The sequence below is a fragment of the Mesoplodon bidens genome (assembly GCF_964165515.1).
Source record: "Mesoplodon bidens genome assembly, chromosome: 15".
In the NCBI taxonomy this organism is placed as follows: domain Eukaryota; kingdom Metazoa; phylum Chordata; class Mammalia; order Artiodactyla; family Ziphiidae; genus Mesoplodon; species Mesoplodon bidens.
Window position 1 is genome coordinate 41,361,867 of NC_138171.1, and position 25,353 is coordinate 41,387,219.

General features: G+C 43.9%; 1 protein-coding gene across 4 annotated transcripts in view; it reads left to right on the forward strand.

Annotated features, from left to right (window-relative positions):
* Positions 1 to 25,353, forward strand: part of AUTS2 (activator of transcription and developmental regulator AUTS2) — a 1,141,238-nt gene that overhangs the window by 1,050,988 nt on the left and 64,897 nt on the right. For all 4 annotated transcript variants that reach the window (XM_081255239.1, XM_081255240.1, XM_081255242.1 and 1 more), the window contains one exon: positions 3,074 to 3,125. In XM_081255239.1, coding sequence (XP_081111365.1) covers positions 3,074 to 3,125 — 52 coding nt within the window. The remainder of the gene's footprint in view (positions 1 to 3,073; positions 3,126 to 25,353) is intronic.

Here is a 25,353-nt window from a genome sequence, read left to right on the forward strand (position 1 = left end):
AGGTGGACCTCGAACCCGAGCGGCCGCGCGTCCCACTCCTGTCTGCTCGGAAGGCTTTTCTTCGTTTCCTCATTCTCTGTGTTCCTTTCTTCAATCTGTTTGACTTATTTAACTTTTCTTTAAACACCAACTACGGCGTCTAGTAATTTTTCAGTATTTAAAAAAAAATCTGCTTCCACCTCCCCCCGAAATAAAAAGCAGCCAAAAGGGAGCTTTGTTTTTTTCTATCATTTTTAGGTGCAGCCACTTAACGCCCTCATCCTCCAAAACCGAGTGAGGGGGATGAAGTGAAATGGCGAGCAAAAGCTAAAGATCTTTAGTATGTAAACGTGCCCCCGTATTAAGAAAGGAGAGAAGGAAAAGCTGTGCTCGCCGGCTAACCCTTGGCTCACCACGTTTCCATTACTCGACCCTGATTAAAAAAAAAAAAATCAGCCAGGAAAATGGTCCAGGTAATATAAAGAATTTCACACTTTTTCCTAAAAAACAATGAAAAAGAAAACACGCCAAAGATTAAGATCCAAGAAGCCACAAATTTGTACAAATGCTTTAAAGCACAAGTTAAATTTGAAAGTTCATCGAGAAAAAGCAAAGAATTTCCTTGTAGTTCCTGCTTAAGACTTTGGCTGAGAAGCTCTATTCTGACTTTTCAGGACAGTGGTCAGCCATAGTTGTAACCACCTGGATGGGAGAGAAAGGGATCCATATCATTTTATGATTAGCCTAAGTCCCATTGCTGTCATTTTCTTTGGGGTGTTTTTCCATGGAGGCCTTTTTGAGGACCCCCGCCCCCCTTACCCTTACCAGTTACAAAACGGCTTTGTGACATGTATCAGAAAATTAAAGGGCTGGAAAAGCTTTTATTAGAGAGCATTACTCCTAAGTCACTCTGAATATCCTGTCAGACTCATTTCCTTAACAACTTACCGGTTGGCATTGTATAATCACATCCTCTAAGTTCGCTTCAGACATAAGGATCACTTAACTGGCTACTTGAGAATATGGTGTGGAGCCCAGTGGAGCTGACAAGGGTGGCAGCCCCAAGGAGGGTGTGCGAGACAGCCAGAGGGCCTCTTCACCTACAGCTTCTGTCCAGTTTGATCTCTCTCTCTCTCCCCCTCTAACACACACACATACCCCAAGTGTAAATAAAAGCTGGATCAAGAACCTTTTCCTCACCCATGCTTTTTGCATTGACGGTACAGTACTTTGTTTCTGTAGTGCTTTGGGCCAGTTAGGCTCATTTTAATAGGTAGCCCCCAAATCTGCAGGGGTTATTTCAATTTGGTAAAATGAATTAACAACCCCCCCTTTTTTTTCCTTTTAAACATATCAACTGTAGTTTAAGCTATGAATTTACTGTAGCCATTCCAATTTGAACTAAGAGACACTTTTTCATCAAGGAATGGTGAAATGCTCTTATCTCCAAGTTTTTAGCTGGGAAACTCGTGTTCCTAGACATCTCACTTAATATTACAATATAACAACACTATTCCTGTAATTTTTGCTTCTATAACTCAGTATTCTTGATTTGTTTAATGCATATCTTGTTTCCCCCTCTGTGCAACACTATTTTGGTGGTTTATTTTCATGAAAAGCTACTGTAATATGCAGTTTTATTTAATTATGTTTAAAATGTCAAGAAGGCCCTCAGCATATTTTTTATTCAAAAATATAAATAAAAATAAGAAGGAAAAATAAAAGAAAACATCTATCAAGGATTTATTTTATTTTAAACTGCTTATGTATAACTGTATAGAGTTCAACACTTGTTTTGTACATGCTATACATTGATTTTTTTCTTGATCTATTAAAATCTTTGGAATCACGCTTACAGTAGGCAGATTAGAATTAAAATAAAGGGGAAAATGGTCATAATGACAATATTTTATGTCTTTCTGCATCACTTGCATTGAGAACTAGAACTTGTTCCTCAGATAACACTCGGGAATATCTCATCCTTATCAACATAACACAAAAAGACTAAACTGAATATCTTCTTTGTCCCCAAAAACCAGCTCCAGAGTCTGAATATGCTGTATTTCAGATTCCCCCACACCCTATTTCTTATATTTCTTCTAGATTTATTCGCCGTTCTCTGCTTTGCTTTGTCAAAACATGCATTTCTGTGCATAAAGTGTGAAGACCAGTGATTTCTTACAAGGGTTGGGTAGCAAGAACAGCATAAATATAATATAGCCATTATAACTTTAAATGCATATACATCATCAAATTACTATATAATGGAGCTGCTTAATTTTTAAGTTTAGTTTTTAATTTTTCAAGTTCTAGAAATACAGTGCTTCTGAAACATTATAGCATTTTTCTCCAAACAGACTTCATGTTGATTTTCCAGAACATTAGTGTATAATTTAAATTGCCTGTATTCTTGCTGTTTAAACAAGCTTGTTTCACGTTCCTGGAGCCACTGTAATAATTAGCAGACGTGATTTCTAGAAAATGGAAAGGAAATAATGCTGATGGTGTGTGTAGTGTCGGGTTGCTGGGCTGGGCAGGTCGGCTGGCTTTCATTTCAACACCAAGGTCGTCGTGGTTACCACAGGGGGCAGGGATCTTGGGGTCATCAGATAAATCTTTAAAAATGAATTCCAGGGAGTGCTGGTTGACACTTTTTAGTGAGGAGAAGCTTAGCATTAAATAATAGGCATTTCTAGTTTGTGAGAGAAAATTGAAAAATATGGCATGTCTGCAAATATGAAAAAAGTACCGTTTCCAAAATAATGATCTGTCAATGAAATTGCAAAATCATTATGCGAATGAGCTGAATTGCTTTGTGTATCATCTCATAGAAATATGTTTTGCACAGATAATATGTCTAATAAGGACATGTTTTTAAAATCAGATTTTTTTCTTCCCTCAGCAAATAGCTGCACTGCAGGTCTGGCTCACGCAGTCAACCAGCACCACCTTATGGAAGATGGGGGAAATTGCCGCTTTCCTCTTTAGGCTTTTCTAAAACATAGTAAAATTGATTTAAAATGATCGTAATGATGATGGTGATGACAAAATTAATGACAGTGGTAATGCTTTCTTTCCCCTTCTTGTGTTGCAGGCCTCAGATGCCAGCTCTGAAAAACTCTTCAATACTGTTATTGTAAACAAAGGTAAGACTCCTTAAGTCCGAGCAATAGCTTATTTTTCTGTTTGCTCCGTTGTCGGGATGAAAGCATAAAGAACAGTGGTCATTCCCTTTTCACTCTGGAGCTACGGTTCATAATTTGTATTTTTGCTTGAGACAGAATCTGTGTGCTTTTGTGTTGCATCCAAAAACAGTTTATTTTAAAAGAATATATTGAATCCTTACTTAAATTGATTTGACTAAGAAATGACTACTGTCCATGCGACTTTCATTTAATGTAGGAAGTGGTAATGGAGAATAATAGTTCTCAAGATGCCTTAACTTTGTTACTTATCAACTACCCAGCAGTTGGAGAATGATAAATCGTTGATTTGTACTGCAGACTCTAATAATCAGTGCATGTTTAGAATTCACAGCATTATAGTCATAAAGCAAGCCTTACTCTGCTGTGGACTTTCTGTAAAAGTAATAAACGATCAAGAGGGCAGAATTAAAATACGTGCCATCCCATTACTTTCTGCAATATAGAGTAAGAGAGGCTAGTGATATAGCAATACATTAAGGGGAAACTTATCTTAAATCACTGCCAATAGGTTTCTGGGCAGTTTTCATTTGTAGCAGTATTGTTGGAAATGATGAAATTTAAGGGAGCTTCTAATCACGGGCTTTACAGTGGTGTATACTTTGAAAGGTATAAATCATATAAATTATTTGATCTCTTTCTCTCCACTGTAGAACCTGTTGTAGGTGCTTGCGTGGTAATTGCTAAATACAGAATGTATGCTTCCTGTCGTGGTCTCGTTCTGTATTACATGGAAGATACTTGGTAGCTTGAACAGGGTTGGGCCTTCATGAAGTGAAATATGAAACCACCTTGGCATTCTATAGTTGCCTTGGCTAGCATTTTTGCTAGCTGGTTGGTCACACATGTTTCCAAGTGCAGTTATTTTGAGCTCCCAGATTATTTTAGAATTTGAACCAACTGCAGCTTTAAATAGTACATTATGTTTAGAGTCCCCTTTAGCTGTACATGCTTATGTGATTGCTGTTACTCCCAAAATTATTGTCATATTGAATTTTATCTTTTATTATTGCATAATGGAGTATTCCAGTTTTATGTTTCATCATATATTTTGATGGACTGAAAGTTTGTATAAATTTCTTGTCCTTAATGCTAAAGCCCAATAAAAGAAGATACGCTGCACTTCACAGCGTACAGGGCTCAAATGGAAAGATACATAATTGTTTCTTGCTCATTTTGACAAGGGAAGAGGTTGGGTAGATGGTCGTGTGTCCCTGCAGGATACGAGGAGGTGGAGCCTGAGGCAGGACAGTTCACCAAAAGGAGGTCCTCTGTGTTTCAGTGACACCCTGCCCCACCGCCTCCCCAGGACCTCCAGCCCACATGACCGTGTCTCTCTTCTGCTAACTTGCTGTAAAGTTTTGGAATGCGTTTCCCCTCTCTGGGATCAGGCCTGGCAGGAGAGTTGGCTCTGGGACGTGCATTCAGGCCCCGCTGCCCTCATGGGGCTGAAAGGCTCCCTTCAGGGCCGAGGAGGAGTGATTGGTGACGGGCATCACCCTCGTCCCCCTGCCTCTTCCCTCCTGCTCCCCCGGCCCCTCCCCTTTTCCAATCAAACGTCTCCCACATTCTTATTTTTGTTTACTTACAGAGTGTGATTTGTGGCATCTCTTTGGTTGTGAATAGTCATCGTGACAGGGTGCCTTTCCTCTGAGCTGCTTTTCTGGGGGTGATTTAGTTGCCTTGAAAGGATTAAGGTTTCTTTGTGTACACTAAAATCAACATAGGCTTTTTGCTAAGCTTTGCTTGGGAAACCATACACAAATAAGCATTTTAGTTGATGGCAGATTATTCCTTTGCCCCTTATTTCCATCAAAATGGCCTTTCTTTTCTCCTCCAGAGTTTCCCCTTAATGCCTTATGCTAATTCCTGTTGGTAACATGAATGACAAGAGCCGGAATCAATGCAAATCCAGGTGCTGCAAAGTAGACGGACTGGTATCCAGCACCCGCCCTCCTCCCTGGAGAGAAAGAGATTAAAGGGGGGGCCGGGGAGGGGGGAAGCATGGGGGCAGTTTTGTTAAGGGGATTAGTATTCAAACTGCTAAATATCAGGAAAACAAGTTCAAAAAGAGATTCATTGTATAGTGATAACGTCAATAATTGCTTCAAGACAGGTGCAGAGAGTCTTGCTATGTGCATGTGGGTTTGGGTCTGGTTTTACTCTGGGTAGTGGCAGTGTTTACTGGATGGATGGTTGACAAGGCCTTCAAGGAACTGTCAGCTTCATGCACATCAAGTTCAAGTTCTCCTGCAAAGCAGCCTGCCCGCCTGCAAGTCAGGTCTCCCGTCTCTGTCCAGTATTCTTAGCCAAGAGCAATAAAAAGCGGTGTAAGAAAGGGCAAATTTATACCAGGTAACAAACACCACTGGGAAGATCTTCAAAGCCTCGGCTTATTGAACAGTCTGACCGGTGCAGGGAAGCTGACACGTGTATTCCTCCTCCTCCGGATGTTTAAAGCTACACATCACCTCTCCCTCTCAGCAGCCCCACTGGGCTCTGACCTTCCCGAAGTGTGGCTTTCAGCCGCTGGCGAGATTACGCTGCGGAGCCCGGTGGCAGGCAGATTTGGTCCATAAAATTTCACTGTGGGAGGGCAGTGCTAATCTCACAAGCTGATTGTGGTGAGGCCGGCCGGCGGGGCGTGGGGTGCGCAGCTTTGATGTCGGGCTGGGCGGTTGGGGGATGGGGCTCTGGCTGAAGCAGCAGGGGCCGTGGCTCAAGTCCCATCAGTCTGTTGGTGAGCTGGAAAGTCGTTTCGCCTCTTTAGGTCAGAATTTTCAATCATAGCAAAACCTCGTCCTGGGCCGACGTCTCTGGTGGGGATATATCAACAGTTAGCTGGGGAGGGGCGGAGGGGCTGAAGCAGAGTAGGTGCCATGAACACATTTTATATCCCTTCTGCCTGTTTGATTTTATTTTGACTCTCTCTGTGTTGTAGAGTCTGTCCAATTTAATAGAGGACCAGCAAGATTTTTGTGTTTAGGTGTTCCCAATAGTTGTTTCCTTCTGACGCCTTTTATTTCCCACTTTGAAACAAATTAATCAAACGGTGCGTGCTTGCATGTACACAGGACATGCCCAGTGAGAATTGAGCTTGTCCAGAGGGGCTGGGAGATGAACCTTCAAGTTGCAGGGCTTAGGGTTGGAGACATAAAAAAATAGTTTAACTTTAATCAAGGTCCTGGTTGCCTTATTTAATCTTTATGTGTTTAAATGTTTACAGGATGTTCATGTGAATTTTATGAATCCTTCTGTCTTTGTGACTCAACCATCTGCCAAAGAAAAAATTAATTTTCCCAGTGAGACAGAGACACACAGAGAGAGACTAAATTCTTGTCCAGATTTAGTTGGTTGAACTGCTGTAGGAGCAGTAGGATTTGTACCCCAAATTCTAGACTGTTTATCCTTAAAAGGAACTAACTTGTCAGTCAATGCAGTGTGTACAGCCAGTATTTATTACCCTTCTTTACCTACGCTAGGTCCTATTTCTCAGAGGTTTTGCCACTTTCATATATAGGCAGAAATGCAGAAAATGAGTACTTAGTAGACATGACTATCCTGCCAGCCCTGGTGTAGGTCCACGGTCTAGTTTAGGGGTAGAGAAAAGGCCCTGAATTGCCTCTTTTCCAGGATCTGTCCTGCAGCTAAGGCAAGTTAGAGATGAGAGGGGCCAGGTGGTGTACTTCACCCCATCACTCTCACCCCTTCTCTGGCCTTCATCTTCGTCTTGTGGTAATGTTGGCCCTCCTGGGGAGAGGTGCCCTGAGCTAACTGTGAGAGAGCTGCATGTTTCCAGACAGCTGGGGTGGGGAATGACCCAGGTAGGGATGAGACCCCTGATTTGTGCTCCCTTCTGCCGTGAGCACCCCCGTCTACTGAAATGTATACAGCAAAGGAGCAGCCACCCACCCTCCCGGGTGGGACCCCACCTCCCCTCCCCCAGGTCAGCCGTGGGGACTCTGGTGGACACTCACTCACCATGATGAGTGCCAGACGGAACACTGGGGCCACCTTGAGCTCTCTCTGACCAGGGCTGGTTTTCCTTTCCCAGGCCCCACCAGACCTACTAGTGGACACACAGGCCTCTTCTTGGGGTCGATTTTGTGCCGAGGGTTTCCATGGGACACAGATGAGGTTGGAGCCTTTAGATTAGTAAGGCCTTTGGGTATCTTTGGCAATATGGTTTTATCACCAGCATAGAAGGAAAACCTGGCTAAAAAATCGGTTGAGATTTGAGATGAAGTGAGAAAAAAGTTACTAGAGATGCTGCTTGGTGGGTTGAGGTTCAGTAACTGATTACGTAATAAAATCATGGCGATGATCTCACTTCATTCATCAAGTTTAGACATAAAGGGGGAATTCCTTGGTTTGGTGACAATTCTGTGCTTTCTATGTAAGTGAAAACAATGCAATTGAGTGGGGGATAGCTTTCTTAAAAAAAACGATATAGAGTTTAAAATCCAATTATAATAAAAATATGGAGACCATTTTACAATTCCTTGTAGTGTCTTGGGTTTCATTGTAAGGAGAACATGACATAAAGCTTATTCCCCACGTGCAGAAGAGTAAACTGAGCCCATTTTACCCTCTATAAATTAGTCCCATTTTTGTACTGTCTTAAATCCTACATAAGGGAAAGTTGGACTGTCACTCATTCTTTATTTTTCCTTCTCTGGATCCTTTTTGTAGTTTCAGAGCGTTTTCTTGGGTCTTTAGAGGATAGAGATGTCTGATACAGGGGAAATACTATTGAAGGGTAATTGGTGCTTGATTGAAGACAAAGGAGTTGTGAGTGGTTGGGTTTTCCCTCCCACTCCACACTGCAAAGAGCACGTAATCAGCTCCTTTTGTTATGGAAATTGACCTTCCTGTAGGAGCCAGACTCTTACATACAGAATTTGTTGTATAGAATTATTCCTTGAGAATTCTTGGAAACAGAAACCTTGTATTCTTAGTGTGAAACCACCGGGAAGGGTCTAAAAAGATTCCATGTGGTCAGAAAGTGTTTCCCTCCAGATATTTTTCCATCAACTGCTACCTGGTCTCTCCCTGACCTTGTTCGTGAGTATGGTGGGGAATCCTGGGTAAATGTTGGATCCACTTACTGGAATTTTAGCTCAAGGGGTGGAAGATATTCCGAGCATCTGAATTGATCTTGATGGTGTCTTTGGAGTAGAACTTTGACAGCGATGCCACTTTTCCAGATAAAAGTAGGCCAGATCTCCTGGTCCTGAGCACCCCTGTGAGCTGGAGCAGATTACAGGGTAACATTCTTTTAGTCGGATGATCACATGCCACTGTTTATTTTTGAGCCCACCAAAACGCTCTTCCCTTACTTTATTGATTGATTGCTGCTGTTCTTGGAAAGACTTTTCTCCGTACTTGGCAATATTAGCAAAGAAGCTTGAATGTTGATCAGCATCACTTTTCATTCTGTTCATATTTAGTGCTTCGTTTAGGCAATGATGTCAAATTCGCTGTCTCAGAAAGTAATCTACATTCATAGTAGACATTTGGCACAAAAAATATCAGATCAGTTCTGGAGAGTCTTTAATGAGAGCCGTTAAATGACAAAGGGTCCCCTCACTGGTAACAACCTTCAAGTGCATGGGGTCAGCCTCAGGCCTGGAGAGTTTCCTGCATGGAGGAAGCTGGTGGCTATCCCGTGGCCTCTGGATTATTTCTGGTTTCTGACAACTGCACAAAAATGTTGTTTTCTCTGAAAATGTATGTTTATTTAACTAGGTTTCTTTTTGCTTCACAATCTGGATTCCATTCACTCAGTTACCACTCCAATTAACTAACAATTATTTAACATTAACAGTAATTACAGACGCCAGTTAAGCGCCTACAGATGTCAACTGTTAGCTTTGTACCTAATCACTCAATGAAATGGAGAAAGTTCAACAAACATCAATTAGCCAGGCAATTAGTATGAGTTAGGAAAGAGCATGTTATCATGTGTGAGCTGATTCCATTTATTTTATTTTGGCAGTTAAAACACACACAGGCGAGCGGCAGTAAGTTCCTCAGATAAGATAAAACTCTATTGTGTTGCAGCTTACATAAGAATTCTTTCCTTTCCTGTGCGTAAGTCAAATATGCACTTGCCTGGAATTTATTTAACAAATTTGTCTCAATTACTCAGAAAGTCCAGCAATGCTCAGTCTCAGGAAGCAACTTTGGTGCATTATGAATCCAGTGAATATGCTGTATAAGGAAATGTCAAAATTTTTCAGTGGAAGAATGATTGATTCCCACTCAAGTAATCTCTGTGCATTTCGAATTTTTACCAGTTTATTCTTGAACCAATGGTGGAGCGGGTGCAACAGGGATTTTATTAATTTCATGGTGCCTGAACTTCTTGCTCAGCTGCCTTTGATTTAGCCTGGGGCAACCATCAGAATCTTTTACCTACTTCCCCAGTCTATGCTTTAAGAAAGTAGAAGTGGCTCTCAATTGAGGACCCACTTTGTGAATTCACCAAAGAGATCTTGGGCCCGAATTCAGATATTCTATACCACTCCCCCACCCCACCCCACCCATAGACTTGACTTCCATCAATTGCCTGGGTGTCCGGACTTGCTGGGAAAGTGCATGCTAAAGCCTGCTTATGTAAGGTGGCCCATCAATTGGTATTTGGAGGTTCATTTTACCTCCAAGTGGACAGGTGTCCATAAGTGGCTGTGCCTCTGGTTCCCCTCCTAGAAATGCTTTCTCACCAATTCCCGAAGCCTGTGGGTAGGAGTGGAAGGGGCCAATCCTTAGTGGGGTCCTCTGTCAGGTTGCTGTGTGTGTGATGTGCAGAATTCTCCATTTGAGCAAACCTCTCAGCATTAACTGAATCCAGGAGTTGAAAAATTAATTTTGGGAGTTCCCTGGTGGCCTAGGGGTTAGGATTCTGGGCTTTCACTGCCATGGCCCAGGTTCAATACCTGGCCGGGGGAACTGAGAATCCCACAAGCCACACGGCCAAAAAATAAATAAATAAAATTTAATATTGTGTTCACTAGAATAGCTTAGGGCGAAGAGCTGCCGTGTTCCACATGCTTTTCTCTTATTAAATCTTTTTTTAAAATTTATTTATTTTTGGTTGTGTTGGGTCTTTGTTGCTGTGCGCGGGCTTTCTCTAGTTGCAGCGAGCGGGGGGCTACTCTTCGTTGCAGTGCGCAGGCTTCTCATTGCGGTAGCTTCTCTTGTTGCAGAGCACGGGCTCTAGGCGCGCGGGCTTCAGTAGTTGTGGCACCTGGGCTCAGTAGTTGTGGCTCACAGGCTCTAGAGCACAGGCTCAGTAGCTGTGGCGCATGGGCTTAGTTGCTTCGTGGCACGCGGGATCTTCCCAGACCAGTGCTCAAACCTGTGTCCCCTGCATTGGCAGGCCGATTCTTAACCCATGCACCACCAGGGAAGTCCCTCTTATAAATCTTTTACCGGTGTTCAGCACCCAGTGCACTGGCACGGCTGTTCTGGAGAGATGTCTTTGCCCTTCTGTATCACGTAATAGGGCCTCTATTCATCTGCTGTGGCACATTATGCTGCAGAGCTTACAGCAACAAAGGTCTCATATCAGGTGTCAGCTGCGGACCAGCTGTGGTTCCCCTTGTTTTTATTCTGGGACCCAGGCTAGAGAAGCAGCCCTCATCGTGGTTATCTTAGTAAAAGGAAAAGAGTAGAGACAGAATCATAGAACAGCTCTTTAAAGTTTCAGCTTGGTTGTGGTGTTGGGCATTTCCAGCCATCTCATTGGCCAGAACAAGTCCCTAGGACTTTTTCCACCATGCCGTTCCAAAGTATCCTATGTTCCCTGGAAGTTAGTAGGAACATTCTCTTGACAGTGGGGGGTCTGGCATTCCAGGATGCCCACAGTGATCTGAGCAGGTGCTGCCCAAAGCATCATGGTGACTGCATTGCAGCGATGCTCAACTTTAGACATCTCTGATTTCCTTCCCTTCTACTAAGACATGTTTCCATATTTCCACTCTCCACGCCCATTCTTGTGCCTGTAAGTGGACCGATTGTTACTCTTCAGCCAGATTTTATTAGAAGTGAGTTAGGATTTTCCAGCAAGGGCATTTCCCTAGCAACCGATTATGTAAGCATGAGGCCAATCCATGCCGAGGTGGGAGAGGCGCCAGTTAAATAAGGAGTAATGTTCTGTGGGTGCTCAAATCTTTTCTGACCCTCGTAAACCTTGTCTTATAGAGGAGGAGGTGGAGAGCACATCATTGCTTTTTCAAAGAGTCCTTTTGGAGAGGGAAGTGTCTCAAGTGTGCGTGTTAATAGGCTGATGTGGGAGCCGGTTAGATTGCGATGCCTTTAAAACCCACTTGGAAAACATTCCCCCCTCTTATCTATCACCTTTCACGTCTCTCCGAAGAGTAACACTGAAACCTAATTTTAGCCAGGATTACATCATTTTCTCATTATCTGTTTACAGCCGGGGAAGGCTTTTCCATAGTAAAGCTCCTCTCACCAAAAGCCCAGCCATGTAATTCCTTTCGTTTTATACCAGTGTTTGATTTTTCCAAGTGTGGACTGTCCTCTGCTGGACTTCTTGGGCTGATCTCTGCAGGCTTCTTTATCCATGAACTTCATCCATAGACTTGGGTTTGACAAGGAGTCTTCCTCTGGGGTTGGATTTGTCATTTGTGAAATGAATGATGTCAGGTTTCATTCCGTTTCTTCCTTCAGCTGGCAGAAAGTGGAAGCCATATTGACATGAATTCTTTTGTTCAGCAGTTATTACTGAGGGAGTTCCCTGGCAGTCCAGTGGTTAAGACTTTGCTTTCCAATGCAGGGGGTGTGGGTCTGATCCCTGGTCGGGGAGCTAAGACCCCACATGCCTCACAGACAAAAAACCAAAACATAAAACAGAAGCAATATTGTAACAAATTCAGTAAAGACTTTCAAAATGGTCCAAATCAAAAAAAATCTTTAAAAAAATTATTGTTGAGCGCTGATTCCGTAAAAGGCACAGGAGATACAGCAGTGAACAGATCGCATTAAACATAATGACCAGAAGCATAAGAGCTTAATATATTTTAAGATTCGTGAAGAGACTTTTTAAATGGTGTAATGGGAAAGAAGCCTTAAGACCTTTTGAGGAGGGAAAAGCTGATCCAAGGTGAGCCCTGACGGGTCAGCAAACCAGAAACAGACCAGCCATCACACTGCAGACGATGTCACCCTTTCAGAGAGGGGTTCTGTGGCCACAGATGTGCCAGCTTGTGCTCACAGTAAGACTAAAACCTGCCCCTTAGAACTTTCCATTGTAAAAATTGATGCTGTCTTTTTTGTTAAATTAGTTAAGCTATTGAAAAGATTTGGGGGAGAATTGTAAAGGTCTGTGTATAGCCTATCAATAGGGCCTCTTGATTTCATGTTTCCTCAGTTAGATTTTGTTGCTTAAATGTTTGCCAGGTTGGCATACTGCACGGAGGTGGCAGGATGTACCACAGCTTTTTGTTACAGAAGATCCAGGCTGAAGGCTGAGCTGGGCTGCTTGTAACCACGAGCAAATCATTCTATTAGACTAGGTTTTCTCGTTAACTTGAGAAAGTTGGGTAGACTCCAAGATCCCATCCTGGTCTAAAGGCCAGAGTTTGCTTTGGAGTGTTCTAGGTCCTTCTAGAGCCTGAAGCTTGTGCAGAGGGCATATATTTCCCAGAGTGCTGTGAATGAGACTGTGGACACTTGCATTTGGCAGGAGTGTCATGACTTCAGTCCTGAACTTATGGGCAAGAATAGGGAAGCAGAAACCTCTCTTCACTCCTGGAGATTCCATCTCTATTGGAAGCATCTGAGAGGCAGGAAGGGGTGGAGCCTCAGGGGGAGCGGCAGGGGAGAGAGTGAGATGCTACCGTTTGAATACCAGCTGTTAGGTATTAACCTCCCTCCAGAATTAGAATAACAATGCTGAGTCCTCCTCCTCTGCAGGTTTGTATTTGGAGTGGTGTTAAAAGAGGTGTTTTATCTGCTTAGTAAATGTTTATAAAAGCCCAGAGTATAGAGAACCTAGCTGCCGGTTCCTTTGTACTTGACTTGAATGGCCGGTTCCAAGGCCGGGGATTGCTACAGGTTAGAAGAAGGTAGGGCTGAGGGCTCCATAGCAGAGCAAGGCCCTGCCTTGGAGAGCCCGGAGGCAAGCTGGCAAGAGGCCTCTTTTTCTACAGAGTGACTCATTTCACCAACTGTGAATTGAAACGAGGCTTGGGTGGACCATTCTCGATCATCAAGAGAATGTCACCACCTCGCCATCTGTTTTCAGCTGTCAGCAGAGTCTGCACCAAGCAATTCATCAGAGCTCTGCTTCTTCAGAAGTTAATCTAGGCCTCCTGGACTGAAGCAATCTTCCTTCCTACTTTTCATTTGCTACGAGGTGATGATAATATCAACTTCTTCTCCCAATACGGCCCTTGCTGTTTGCTGGATTTTAGCTTTCTTCACAGGCTTCTCCTGTCTGTTGGGGAAAGGTTTGTTCCAGAGTAAAGAAACAGTACTTTCAGTGTCTTGCCGTTGCCCGAGAGCTGGCACAGACTGAAACTGTGAGTGCATTCAAGGAGGAGCTGTGTTCATGTTACGGTTAACAGATCCATCGCCTGTTGTTTAGGAGAATTAGGTTTGTCTGGACCATCGCCCTTATTTTCCGAGACTGATGGCTGCAGAGAGGAAGAACGTCACTGACGAGACGCTGAGAGTCTGAGACACCGATTCCTGGATTAGAAGCAGGGACGCTGCTGCTGTGGGCTTCAGTTGAATATCTAATCAAACTAAATGATGTGGGTTTGGTTTTTGCACTTGGCTGTAGGGGCCACATGGCCCTATTCAATGGCCTTTTCCCAAGATGTTAGACAACACATCAATTTCATTTCTGCTCCCGTGGGAAGTGCAAAGCCCTGACTTAAATAGGAAACTTGGGGAGAACTGGTTAGAAGATGGCGCTCCATTTCCACTTTGGCCTCGCCTCCCCGGGGGCAACTGATATTTGCCCAAATGACCCAGGACCCCTGTTTGGCCAGAGCCTCACCCGCCCAGAACACACCTTTGGGTCAGGCTGGTGCCTGGTTTCAGCCCTTTCCTTCTCAGGGCCTCTGGGTGGAGGAAGGAGCTCTCCTGTCTCCTCCTCCCCTATTTGCTCCAGGACAAACTTGAAAACTGCCTACTCCCAGGGTTTTCTTTAACATTTTAAAAGTTAAGGCAGACTTGCTGAGCGCTCTCAGCATCCTGCCAGGTATCTTATCTTATTCAAATATCCTAATTGCTACTCCGGCTTCTCAGCTGCACATCATCCTACCACCTAACTGACAAAATAGACCTTCACCTGAGGGCCTCATTATGCTTTCCGCCGGTGCATCAGGCCAAAAATACCTCTCCAATACCTGCTCGACATCTTGGGCTTCCAAGTGACAAACAAATAATTGGGTGAAACAAACCCTGGGCTCCGAGCAGCTGCCATCGGTGTCGGAGCACAGAGGAGTCCATGACAATAACAGTCACGGCGCTGCCTGGTTCATGTCACAGCAAATCTTTGAACAGTGGGTTGTGCTGACACCAGAGAATGACAGCTTTGGAAATGGCGTGCTAGTTACCGCGGCAAGAGAGGCCTCTCATGTAGACCGTGACAAGCAGCTGTCATTTCCATACAGGTGAACAGCTGACATCCTAGCACAGGGAGGGTGGCAGGCAGGTAAGGTTGGACTGGGGAGAGAGGAGTCTCAAGTGCTGGGGACCGTTTGCATGTGTGGCAAAAGCTGGCCTGGGAACATGCACCCGGGTCTTCTCTGTTGTTCTGTAGAAATCATCTGAGAAAGGGCTGCAGGAATAGTGTCAGCTTTTGAGGATAGGACCAAGGCCATGCTGCCACTGGCCCAGCCCGACATGCTTAAAGAACTTTTGAATTTCAGGTCTACGCCCACCTCTTCTTGATGTGTCACAGGTTGGTTTTCCGAGCCCAATACTTAGTTTTATAGACTATGGGGAAGGCAAAGTCTCTGATGAGAAGGAACTAACTCGCTATTAAAAGGAATGAATCCAGTGGAATTCAGGTGCAGGATCAAGTCTAGAAAGCAATTCTCAAAGTGTGGTCCCTGGACCAGCAATATCAGCATCCCCTGAGTAGTTGTTAAATATGCAAAATCTCCTACAGAATCAGAAACTCCAGGGCTGTGGCCCAGTAGTCCATTTTGACCAAGCCTTCCAGGTGCTTCTGATGTAGATGACCACTGGACAAGATCAAGGAAGCACAGCTGGCAGTGAGATTTCTGTAAATGCTCAGATGACCCATGAATCCCTGGGTGCAATCCATACTCCTGTTGACCAGGGAATAAGTCTGTTCATTGTGGGGCGGCCTTTGTATTTATTTATTTGTGATACCAGATGCACTGGATCTGTTGAAAGTCACTCTGTGGTCCTACCTTTGGACTCAGCTGTCCTCCTCGCCCTGGATTTGCAGTCCTCCCACTCTCTCTAGCCTGGTGGACAGGGCTTCTCCCGCATTGGTTTGGAGCATATAGGTGCTAGGCCTATAGTTAGGGCTACATTATGAAGTGAAGCTGTCTGATCTAAGTGGGGTTTGGAACCCTGACCTTGGGCCAATGTTACACCGTAGCCAGCTGAGCTACCTCACTCAACTGCTTCTCAAAGACAAACTGTTCCATCTAGTTCCTGGTTGACAAACGCCTGCTGGCCATCTGTATGAAGGGTCATCACAACACGAAACACCCACCACGTCCTGCACAAACGTGCCGTGATGACCAGTAACTATGTTGTAAACAAAGCGCCGCGTAAATTCTTTTTTAAATTTCAATAGCCGGGAATGTGGAATGATGGACAGCAGTGTTTTGAAATATTTTTTCCCATCCATGCAAAATGTTATAATGTTTTAAGTCTATAAAATTATCTCTAAGCTGGGTTTTCCCCCAAAATGTAGTATCTAAATATTAAAGCTTTTTTAGGTGTCCTTCAAGAAAAGGCATCTCCCAAGACTCAATGTGTTGAAGTAGCGGCTCTCAAACTGGAGCCTGCATCAGAATTACCTGGAGGGCTTAAGATACACCTTGCTGGGTCTCACCACAGAGTTTCTGATGCAGTGGGTCTTGGGTGAGGCTCAGGAACTCAATGAGGGTTCTTGCATTTCTGACAAGTAATCAGGTGATGCCAATGCTTCTGGTACCTGGAGCACACTTTGGGATTCATGTGTGTGAAGGCTTTCTACAGGAAAACTCTTCTAAATGTCTTTTCCACTCATTCAGTGAACATCTGAGTATCAGTTCAAAATCCAGTGTCTTTACATGGGAAATGAAATGCACATATGAAAGTGAATTCAGTGTTACCACGGATCCACATCAGGAGGTTTTAAAAAAATTGACATTGTCAAACTTACTTAAACATAGAAAACATTAGAATGACCTCCCCCCCCCATGTACCCATTATCCAGATTCATATTTATCAATATTTTGCCATGATTGTTTTTAGGTGATAGGATATTTTAAAGCACATGTCAAGCATCGTGTCATTTCACCCCTACATACTTCAGTGCACATCTGTTTAAATTTTTTTTTTACATCAACACATCCCGTTAACAATAACAAATGATAATTCCTCAGTGTCACCCAATACCCCGCTATAATCCCATCTCCCTGATTGTCTCCCAAGTGTCATTTTACATGACCTGTTCCATCAGTATACAAACCAGGGTCGAGTATTACTTGTCCTAATCGAGAGCCATCCACCCTCTCCCCAGCCTCCAATTCACTTCAAGTCAGTGACTCGTTGCAGAAACCAGGTCAGCTGTTCATTAACCATCCCACATTCTGGAAGCCCTTCGTTAAATGTCCCACATTCTGGAAGCCCTTGTGGTGTCATTTAGTTTATTTCCTTGGTCCCTCATCTTTGCTGTAAGTGGAAGTTGACCCTAGAGCTTTGACTAGATTCAGGTTAGACGTTTTGGCAAGTGAACTCTGCAGGCATCGCAGTGAGCTTCATGTCGCCTCACACCCGGGTACTCGACAGTGTGTGGATGACCGAGTATTAGTGATGCCAGGATGGTTCAGGAAGTGCAGGTTGTGGCAGCCTGATACCTACCTGCATTGTCAGGCTCCTCATCAGCCTTTCATCTAATGGTTTCATGCATTGCTGATCCTCGCCTGATCCAGCGTTTCCTTAGAAGTGGTAAAAGGGTGGCTTTTCCACCATCCTCCACATTTATTGGCTGAAATTCTTCTGTACAATTTGCTTTCCTTCATCATCTAGAGTTCTTTGGTTACCCTCAAATAGAATCAAAGGAAAAGCAAAGTAAATGCTTAATTCTTTCTTTTAGTTGCAAGTTATCAGAGCAAGAAGTTGGTGCCCAATCAGGAGTTTTACTGACACACCTGTACCCTTCTCTGTTTGCGTTTTTCTTACAATAGATCTAACCCATGTTTTTAATTCACTGAATTAAATTCTCACATGGTTTGTGCTTATCAGTGGAAGAGACAATGTCTAAAAATTAGAATGCTACCCGGAAGCATCAAGTGAGTTTACACACACATGTGTGTGTATAAATTTAAAGTCTTACCTGTCTGTCACAGCTCTGCTCAAATGCCACATACTCCAGCGCTTCTCCATCCTTGGGAGGCACTCCACCTTCCCAAGATTTGAACACTTGGCCCATCCTGCCTTTCTTACTAGAACTCAGATGCAGCTCTCTTCCCCTCTTTGAACTCCCACCCCCACCTCCACGGTAACCAGCAGGGTGCTTTGTATACAGTAGGGGCTCAAGTTCTGATGGTTGAACCTCAGCAAATTAAAATGCAACATCCTAAAAACTATTTCAGACCTTGGGATTTAGGTTATAGCCAGAGAGTCTGAGTTGATGAGAGAAAATAAAGTCTGAATCTCACTTGATCTAATCAGCCCATTTGGCCTTATTAGATAATCTGATGATCCCAAGCAGGTATTTTCCAGGAGAGGAGCAGGAGGCTGCCCACGTGTATTGAGTGCCGACAGCATGCCTGGGATCTCCATATGCTGATGTGTTTAGTTCATATGGTAGCCCAGCCACGTAGGTCTTTCACGTGTGAGAACACTGCCCTGTGACTGTAGGGACAGAGCCAGTTCTTGTGTCGCAGCTTCCCGACCTCCTGATCTTCTGCTCTTCTCACTGTGCCAGCCCAGCCTTTGGTTTGGTAAATTAAAAAATACCTCTTGTTGGGGCTTCCCTGGTGGCGCAGTGGTTGAGAGTCCGCCTGCCGATGCAGGGGACACGGGTTCGTGCCCTGGTCTGGGAGGATCCCGCATGCCGCGGAGCGGCTGGGCCCGTGGGCCGTGGCCGCTGGGTCTGCGTGTCCGGAGCCTGTGCTCCGCAGCGGTGAGAGGCCCGCGTACCGCAAAAAAAAAAAAAAAAAGAAAGAAAAGAAAAGAAAAAGAAAAACCTCTTGTTGACAACACATTTCTTGCACTGTCTGTAGCCTGTTTGGGAAGAAATACTGGTTCTGCAGTTCTAGCCTGGGAACCTTGAGGGAGACATTGAACACAGCAGAAGTGGGGAGCACCTTCCTTGCAGCCTGTGTCAGATCTATCAGCCACGTGATGTCATGGAAGACTTAGTGTGGCATTTTCCTCAGCCTCGCACACAGCTCAACTTGATACGGTTAAAGAATTAGAACGTTTTAGTGACGCCTAATCAAAAGTAAATGGGGGGGCTTCCCTGGTGGCGCAGTGGTTAAGAATCCGCCTGCCAGTGTAGGGGACATGGGTTCAAGCCCTGGTCCGGGAAGATCCCACATGCCGTGGAGCAACTAAGCCCCTGCGCCACAACTACTGAGCCTGCGCTCCAGAGCCTGTGAGCCACAACTACTGAGCCCGCGCACCTAGAGCCTGTGTTCTGCAACAAGAGAAGCCACTGCGATGAGGAGCCCGTGCACCACAACGAAGAGTAGCCCCCGCTCGCCGCAACTAGAGGAAGCCCACGCACAGCAATGAAGACCCAACACAGCCAAAAATAAAAAAATAAAAAATAAATAAATTTATTAAAAAAAGTAAATGGGTAAAGCTGTAAAGGAATTTCAAGCGATGAGACAGCAGGGAGGACTGGAAATCTTAGCGAAGTTATTAAAACTGTCCTCCCTCTTGTTGACTGTCTAGAGCCTGTCACTTTATGTTGTAAAGCACTCTTAGGTAGGCTGTGTATTTGTACGTGTCAGGGAGAGGACATGGGTTTCCCTGTGAGAGAGCGCTGCTTGTTGGCTGGTCCTTTATAAACCCGTAGCCCAACCTTGAGTTTCTGGTGGCAGAAGTACAAGAAATCTAACTAATGAGAACCTCCTGTATAGCACAGGGAAGGAACTCTACTCGATGCTCTGTGGTGACCTAAATGGGAAGGAAATCTAAAAACGAGGGGATATATGTATACATATAACTGATTCACTTTGCTGGACAGCAGAAAGTAACACAACATTGTAAAGCAACTATTCTCCAATAAAAATTAATTTTTAAAATAAATAAAAGAAAGAAAAAGAGCGAGAAAAAGAGAAATCCCTGCTATTCATCCATTTTCTTTGGAACTTTCAATCTTGAAGAGCCTCAAACCCTTCCCAACCACTCCCACCTGGTGCTGGTCTCTGGCTCTGTGTGCCAGTCGGCCTCATGGGCAGTGATGCCTTTTTGGGCAGAGTATCATTGTGAAGCCACTTCTATTCTTTCTTTAAAAAATGCTACAAAGAGCTCACACGCAGTCATTTTCAAGGACTCACGACCATCACTTACTCTTTACTCTCCGGGTGACTGAGATGGAGCCGGGCTCTGGCCTTCCTCCCCGCAGGCCTCCACAGTTGGGCTTTCCATCCGAGCTCACCCCCTTCTTTACCCCCCTGGCAGCCTCTCCTTTTCTACTGGCTATTTATTTCCTTTCGTCTCTTAAAAGTATCCTTAGTTTAAAAATCAAACAATGACAACAGCAAAAATACAAACAACAGCTCTATCCTTGCTGCTTCTTTAGGACCTTAAAACAAACCCTTTTTTTTAAATTTATTTATTTATTTATTTATTTTGGGCTGCGTTGGGTTTTCGTTGCTGCACGCGGGCTTTCTCTGGTTGTGGTGAGCGGAGGCTACTCTTCGTTGTGGTGCGCGGGCTTCTCACTGCGGTGGCTTCTCTTGTCGCGGAGCACGGGCTCTAGGCACGGGGGCCTCAGTAGTTGTGACTCACAGCAGGCTCAGTAGTTGTGGCTCGCGGGCTTAGTTGCTCCACGGCATGTGGGATCTTCCCAGACCAAGGCTCGAACCCATGTCCCGTGCCTTGGCAGGCAGATTCTTAGCCACTGTGCCACCAGGGAAGTCCCAACAAACCCTTTTTGATATCTTTCTCTTATCCCCTCTTCTTGTAAAATAGCTTGCATTTGCATATCTTTTGAGTGATAATTAAGGTGACCTGGTAACTTACTGTCCAGACCAGGACACGTTTGAAAGAGAAACAGGCTACTATTAAAAATGACTTTGGGGGGCTTCCCTGGTGGCGCAGTGGTTGAGAGTCCGCCTGCCGATGCAGGGGACACGGGTTCGTGCCCCTATCCCGGAAGATCCCACGTGCCGCGCAGCGGCTGGGCCCGCGAGCCGTGGCCGCGGGGCCTGTGTGTCCGGAGCCTGTGCTCCGCAACGGGAGAGGCCACAGCAGTGAGAGGCCCGCGTACAGCAAAAAAAAAAAAAAAAAGACTTTGGGACAACAGGCCTAACCCTGGACTGTCCATGCAAACCAGGATTTATGACAATCCAAGTTCTTTCATAGTTTGTGAAAGTACCCTCGTGCACTAGTGGTGGTAGCTGACATGTATTGAGGACTCACTAGGAGCCAGGCTTTGTTCTAATCACTTCACATGGATTAACTCATGGAATCCGCACCGCCCTCTTTCGAGGTAGCTAGTGTTGTTCACACCATTTTGACTCTGGGGAAACTGAGGCACAGAGAGGCTGAGTGAGTCGCCCCGGGTCACACATCCAGCTTTATCCTTACTCCCAACTATGTCATCCCCCAGAGGTCAGGCCGTCCTGTGTCCTCTGAGGTGTTAGCATAGTTTTCCAAATGTCTGTCGAATTAAAAGGAATGTATGGTGTAAACAGAAGTATCACCTTCTGAGTATTGGTTTAGGGTTGCATAGCTATAAAAGGCTTCTAAACAGGCGAGAAATACTTAATCCTCTTCTCAGATAGTAAATGGGGCCTCCGTTAGAGCAAGTAGGGATTACCCTATCACTGCTATTCTCTAAAACACATATTTTAGAAACAAACAAAAGGAAAAGCCAGTTACACCCCACAAAAGTGAAATTCTGGTTTTTTCCTGCTGGCTTTTTTTACCTCGCTATTTTCTCATCCCTGGAGGTATTGTAATTTAGGATGGTGCTACTTAAGGACGGGACTTAGCTCGAGGACCAGATATTAAGCTGTGAAGTTCTTGATCTGAGCTAGGAAGTCAGAATTTTATCATATAAAAAAGCTCAGTCTCTCCCATCTCTAGCCTCCTGTCCCATTTCCCCTTTTCCTCTTGCCTTTGCTGCTTTCCTCCCCCTGTTTAAAAAGCAGTCGGAAAGCCTTTACTGCCAAAATCTGAATCATGACCCCATGGAGTTGATTATAGGCAGATCCAAGGTTCAACACGAAGCTTTTCTTTTTTATGCCACCAGGCTGACGGGGATTTATTGAAACCTAAACTCATTTTGTTTGCTCGAATATTCACAAGACTCAAGAGTGTTAGGAGGTGGGAAGTGCTTCTGCTACCTCAGGGAATACTGTCAGGGTGTGAGCATCAGTCATGCAGGCTGGTCTCAAAGTGGCAAGTCACCAGGTCAGTCTGTTGGGATCCTGCAGGGGAGGGCGAGGTAGCTGTTAGGCACAGACAGCTGCTCCAGAGCCTTCTACCCTTCTCCCCTGCAGGCAGGGTCTTCCCGGCATGTTTCTGCAGGGGGTTGTGGAGAGGAAAGTATTTTGTAGGATCTCTTTGTTGTTGTTGTTTTTAATTTTTTGGCCGCAACGCGCAGCATGTGGGATCTTAGTTCCCCACCCAGGGATCATACCCGCACCCCCTGCAGTGCAAGCTCAGTCTTAACCACTGGACCGCCAGGGAAGTCCCTGTCCATGTTTTTTTAACACATACACACACCCACCCACACTCATGCCCCTTCTCTCAGCCCTGGCTCCCTCTGGAAAGGTACTGTTCTTCTCACTGCCAGACTCTTCCACAGAGAATCCCTTCTCTCTCCCTATTTCTCACCAGCCCAAATCTGTTAACCATCTTAGAATTGCTGTAGGGCTTTTGGTAGCTGAGGAATTCCTTTTAAAGTCATTTCCAATCCAGCACCTTTAGGTAACACAGCTCAGTGCTCTACTTTGCTGAGAAAAGCTTGCTGTGAAGAGCTTTCTGATACTAGGGAGATCAGTTCCAGCTTACATTTCTCCTGATAGAAGAGACGTTCCCTGTCATGACAATGTGAAGCAACAGTTCGTGCCTCATAAAATGAGAGTCTTTAACGAGAGACCAGCAAAGGAGTATTTTTGAGGTAACATGAAAGTACAAGGGACCTCTCAAATCTCATCACATCTGTAAATCTGGACGATTTCAGTTGAAAACTAAAACCTCTTAGAACTTTCAGTATCATGGATTTTTGAAACATGAACTTAACTGAGAATAACAATGACAGTACCATTTGCTAAGTCCCAAGAATATGCCAACTGGCATATTGATATGCCCTTAATGTGCCTTCTAATAGGTACAAGGGCCCCACAAGACTGGTGTCATCACCACTTTTCAGGTGCTCAGAGCGATGACCTGCCAAAGGCTACTGTGACTGACGTGTTTTGGAGCAGACATTTCATTCATGTACCCACTCGTACACTGATCAGATACTTGAGTGCATCCTTGTGCCAGGCATTGTGCTAGGACAGTGGACACTGAGATGGACATGGCTTTGTTGTCGGCAGCTTGTTGTCTTGTGGGGCGTGGTCAGATATTGACTCCAAGGCTGTTGAACCATGACCTGTTTTCTCATTTTAAATTTTTCCTCCAAAATTTTTCAAATTTTTTATGTTGTAAAATTGCAAACCTATAGAAATTTTGAAATAATACAGTGAATACCCATATACTCTTCGTGTAGATCCACCAATTCTTTAACATTTTGACACATTTGCTTTCTTTTTTTGCTAAATCATTTCAAAGTAAAAGGTATCAGAATAGTTCAGTATACATCTCCTGCATTTTTCTACATAATGCCAGTACCATTATCACACCTAAGAAAGTTAACTGTGATTTCAGAATTTTGTCTAAAGTTCATATTGAACTTTCCTTGATTGCCTCCAGAGAGAGAGAGAGAGAGAGAGTGTGTGTGTGTGTGTGTGTCTGAAATAGTAGTAGGCTTTATTTTTTTTTTTCTTTTTTGGATCCAAGATCTAATCAGGGTCACACATTTGGTTGATTTGTCTCTTTAGCCTCTTGAAATCAAATGTAGAACTCCATCCCTCATCCTACCCCGTACACACACCCTTTAAAATTTTTTTAATGACACTGACTTTTTGAAGAGCCCAGCCTGGTTGTCTTATAGGATAAACTACATTATGCATTTCCTCATAGTGGCATTTAACTTGTTACCCAATAACTTTTTAATTATTAAAAGAAAATCCCATTTTCTGTCTGCTTTTACACCACTTTGATAAGTCCTGTTAGCCATTTCTCTTGGGCATTTGGAAGTAGCTGCTTTGCATGTACAGAATAAGTGTAGGAAGAGACAAGGGCCTTGGCATTTGTGTGTGGCATGTTCGTTGTATTTTGTATGCTATAAATAATTACAATTTAAACAGATGAGCTTTTGGAGCTCTAGATTCCACTGGAATTTAAGGATTCTCCTCCCCACCCCCTAAATTTGCAGACATTAGTTTGTAGTTGCCAACAGCCATAGAACTGGAAGGATGCTTAAGGCGTAATCTTTTCATTAAAAAGAGGATTTAACTAATTAGATTTGACTATCAAGCTGACAGGTTAATGATAAGGGAAGTGGGGCTCAGGAACCCTTAAGGTGGCAGTGAGTGTCCATTAAATGTAAATTATTATGATCCCTACTGAAACATTATTCTTTACATTGATTTTTAAAAATTTTTTGTGTATATCACCTTAATAAACCAGAAAACCATATACCTTGCAAATTCTTAAAAGATCTGTAAAGTGTTCATGTATTTTAGATACAAACTATTGTGGATTTTAGGGAGACTTAGTGGGTCAGGTCCTTATATATTGTCTTATTTTTATTTTTGAAGACCTAGTGGGCATGGACATGTTTTATATAACTTAGCTTTTATAAACTAACTTTGCATTTCAGTTTATTATTTAAATTTAATGTTTTAAAATAAATCTGACTGTTGATTAAAACCAGTGATTTGGTTACATATCAGAATTAGAAGTAAGATGTCCCTGAATGTGGAGTTGGGGCTAGGAGTTGAGAACGTCAGATTTCTTGAATCACCTGCAGTGGGTGTACTTACTTACTTATGGATTGATTGATTGATTGACTGATTGATTGTGCTTTCTTTATAAGGCACTTCCCCCTAATCTACCCTTAGTCATGTTAACAAGATGTGCCTTTTGGAACTCTTGTCTGAAGTTCATATACATGCCCCTCCAGGTCGAATGTTGAAAAGAACATTTCAGTACCTTTGGGTTCTCAGTTCTATACTTAAACTAGGAGACATCAAGTACACCCCCAAAGACCTTGAAGATGGGAGAGTTTACTGACCCAATTGTAGACCTTCAAGGGCACTTGGAGGCTTAGAGAGGCCAAGGAAACTGCCCAGGGCCAGGGTGCTGGTGAATGGCAGAAGGACCCCAGAGCCACTCTGTTGAAGGATCACTCCCCTGGAGTCTGACACACCACAGGCATTTGAGTGGATGCTGTGTAGATTCCCTGCACAAAGTACTTTGGGGGGTTTAAAGGAAATATATCATTATGATCATTTTTCCCCAACAGAAACGGTGTTAATTTACCTTTCTGAGCTGTAGAGAAAAATACTCACATAGCCCCAAGTTTTATTTGTATCTTCAATAAAGGAAGCTTCTCTTGTACATTTGAGTTTCATTTTACAGGTGATTGGCTGCATGTAAAATTGATGTGTTAGGAGGCATAACCTAGGACATAAAATTCAAAAATAAAGAT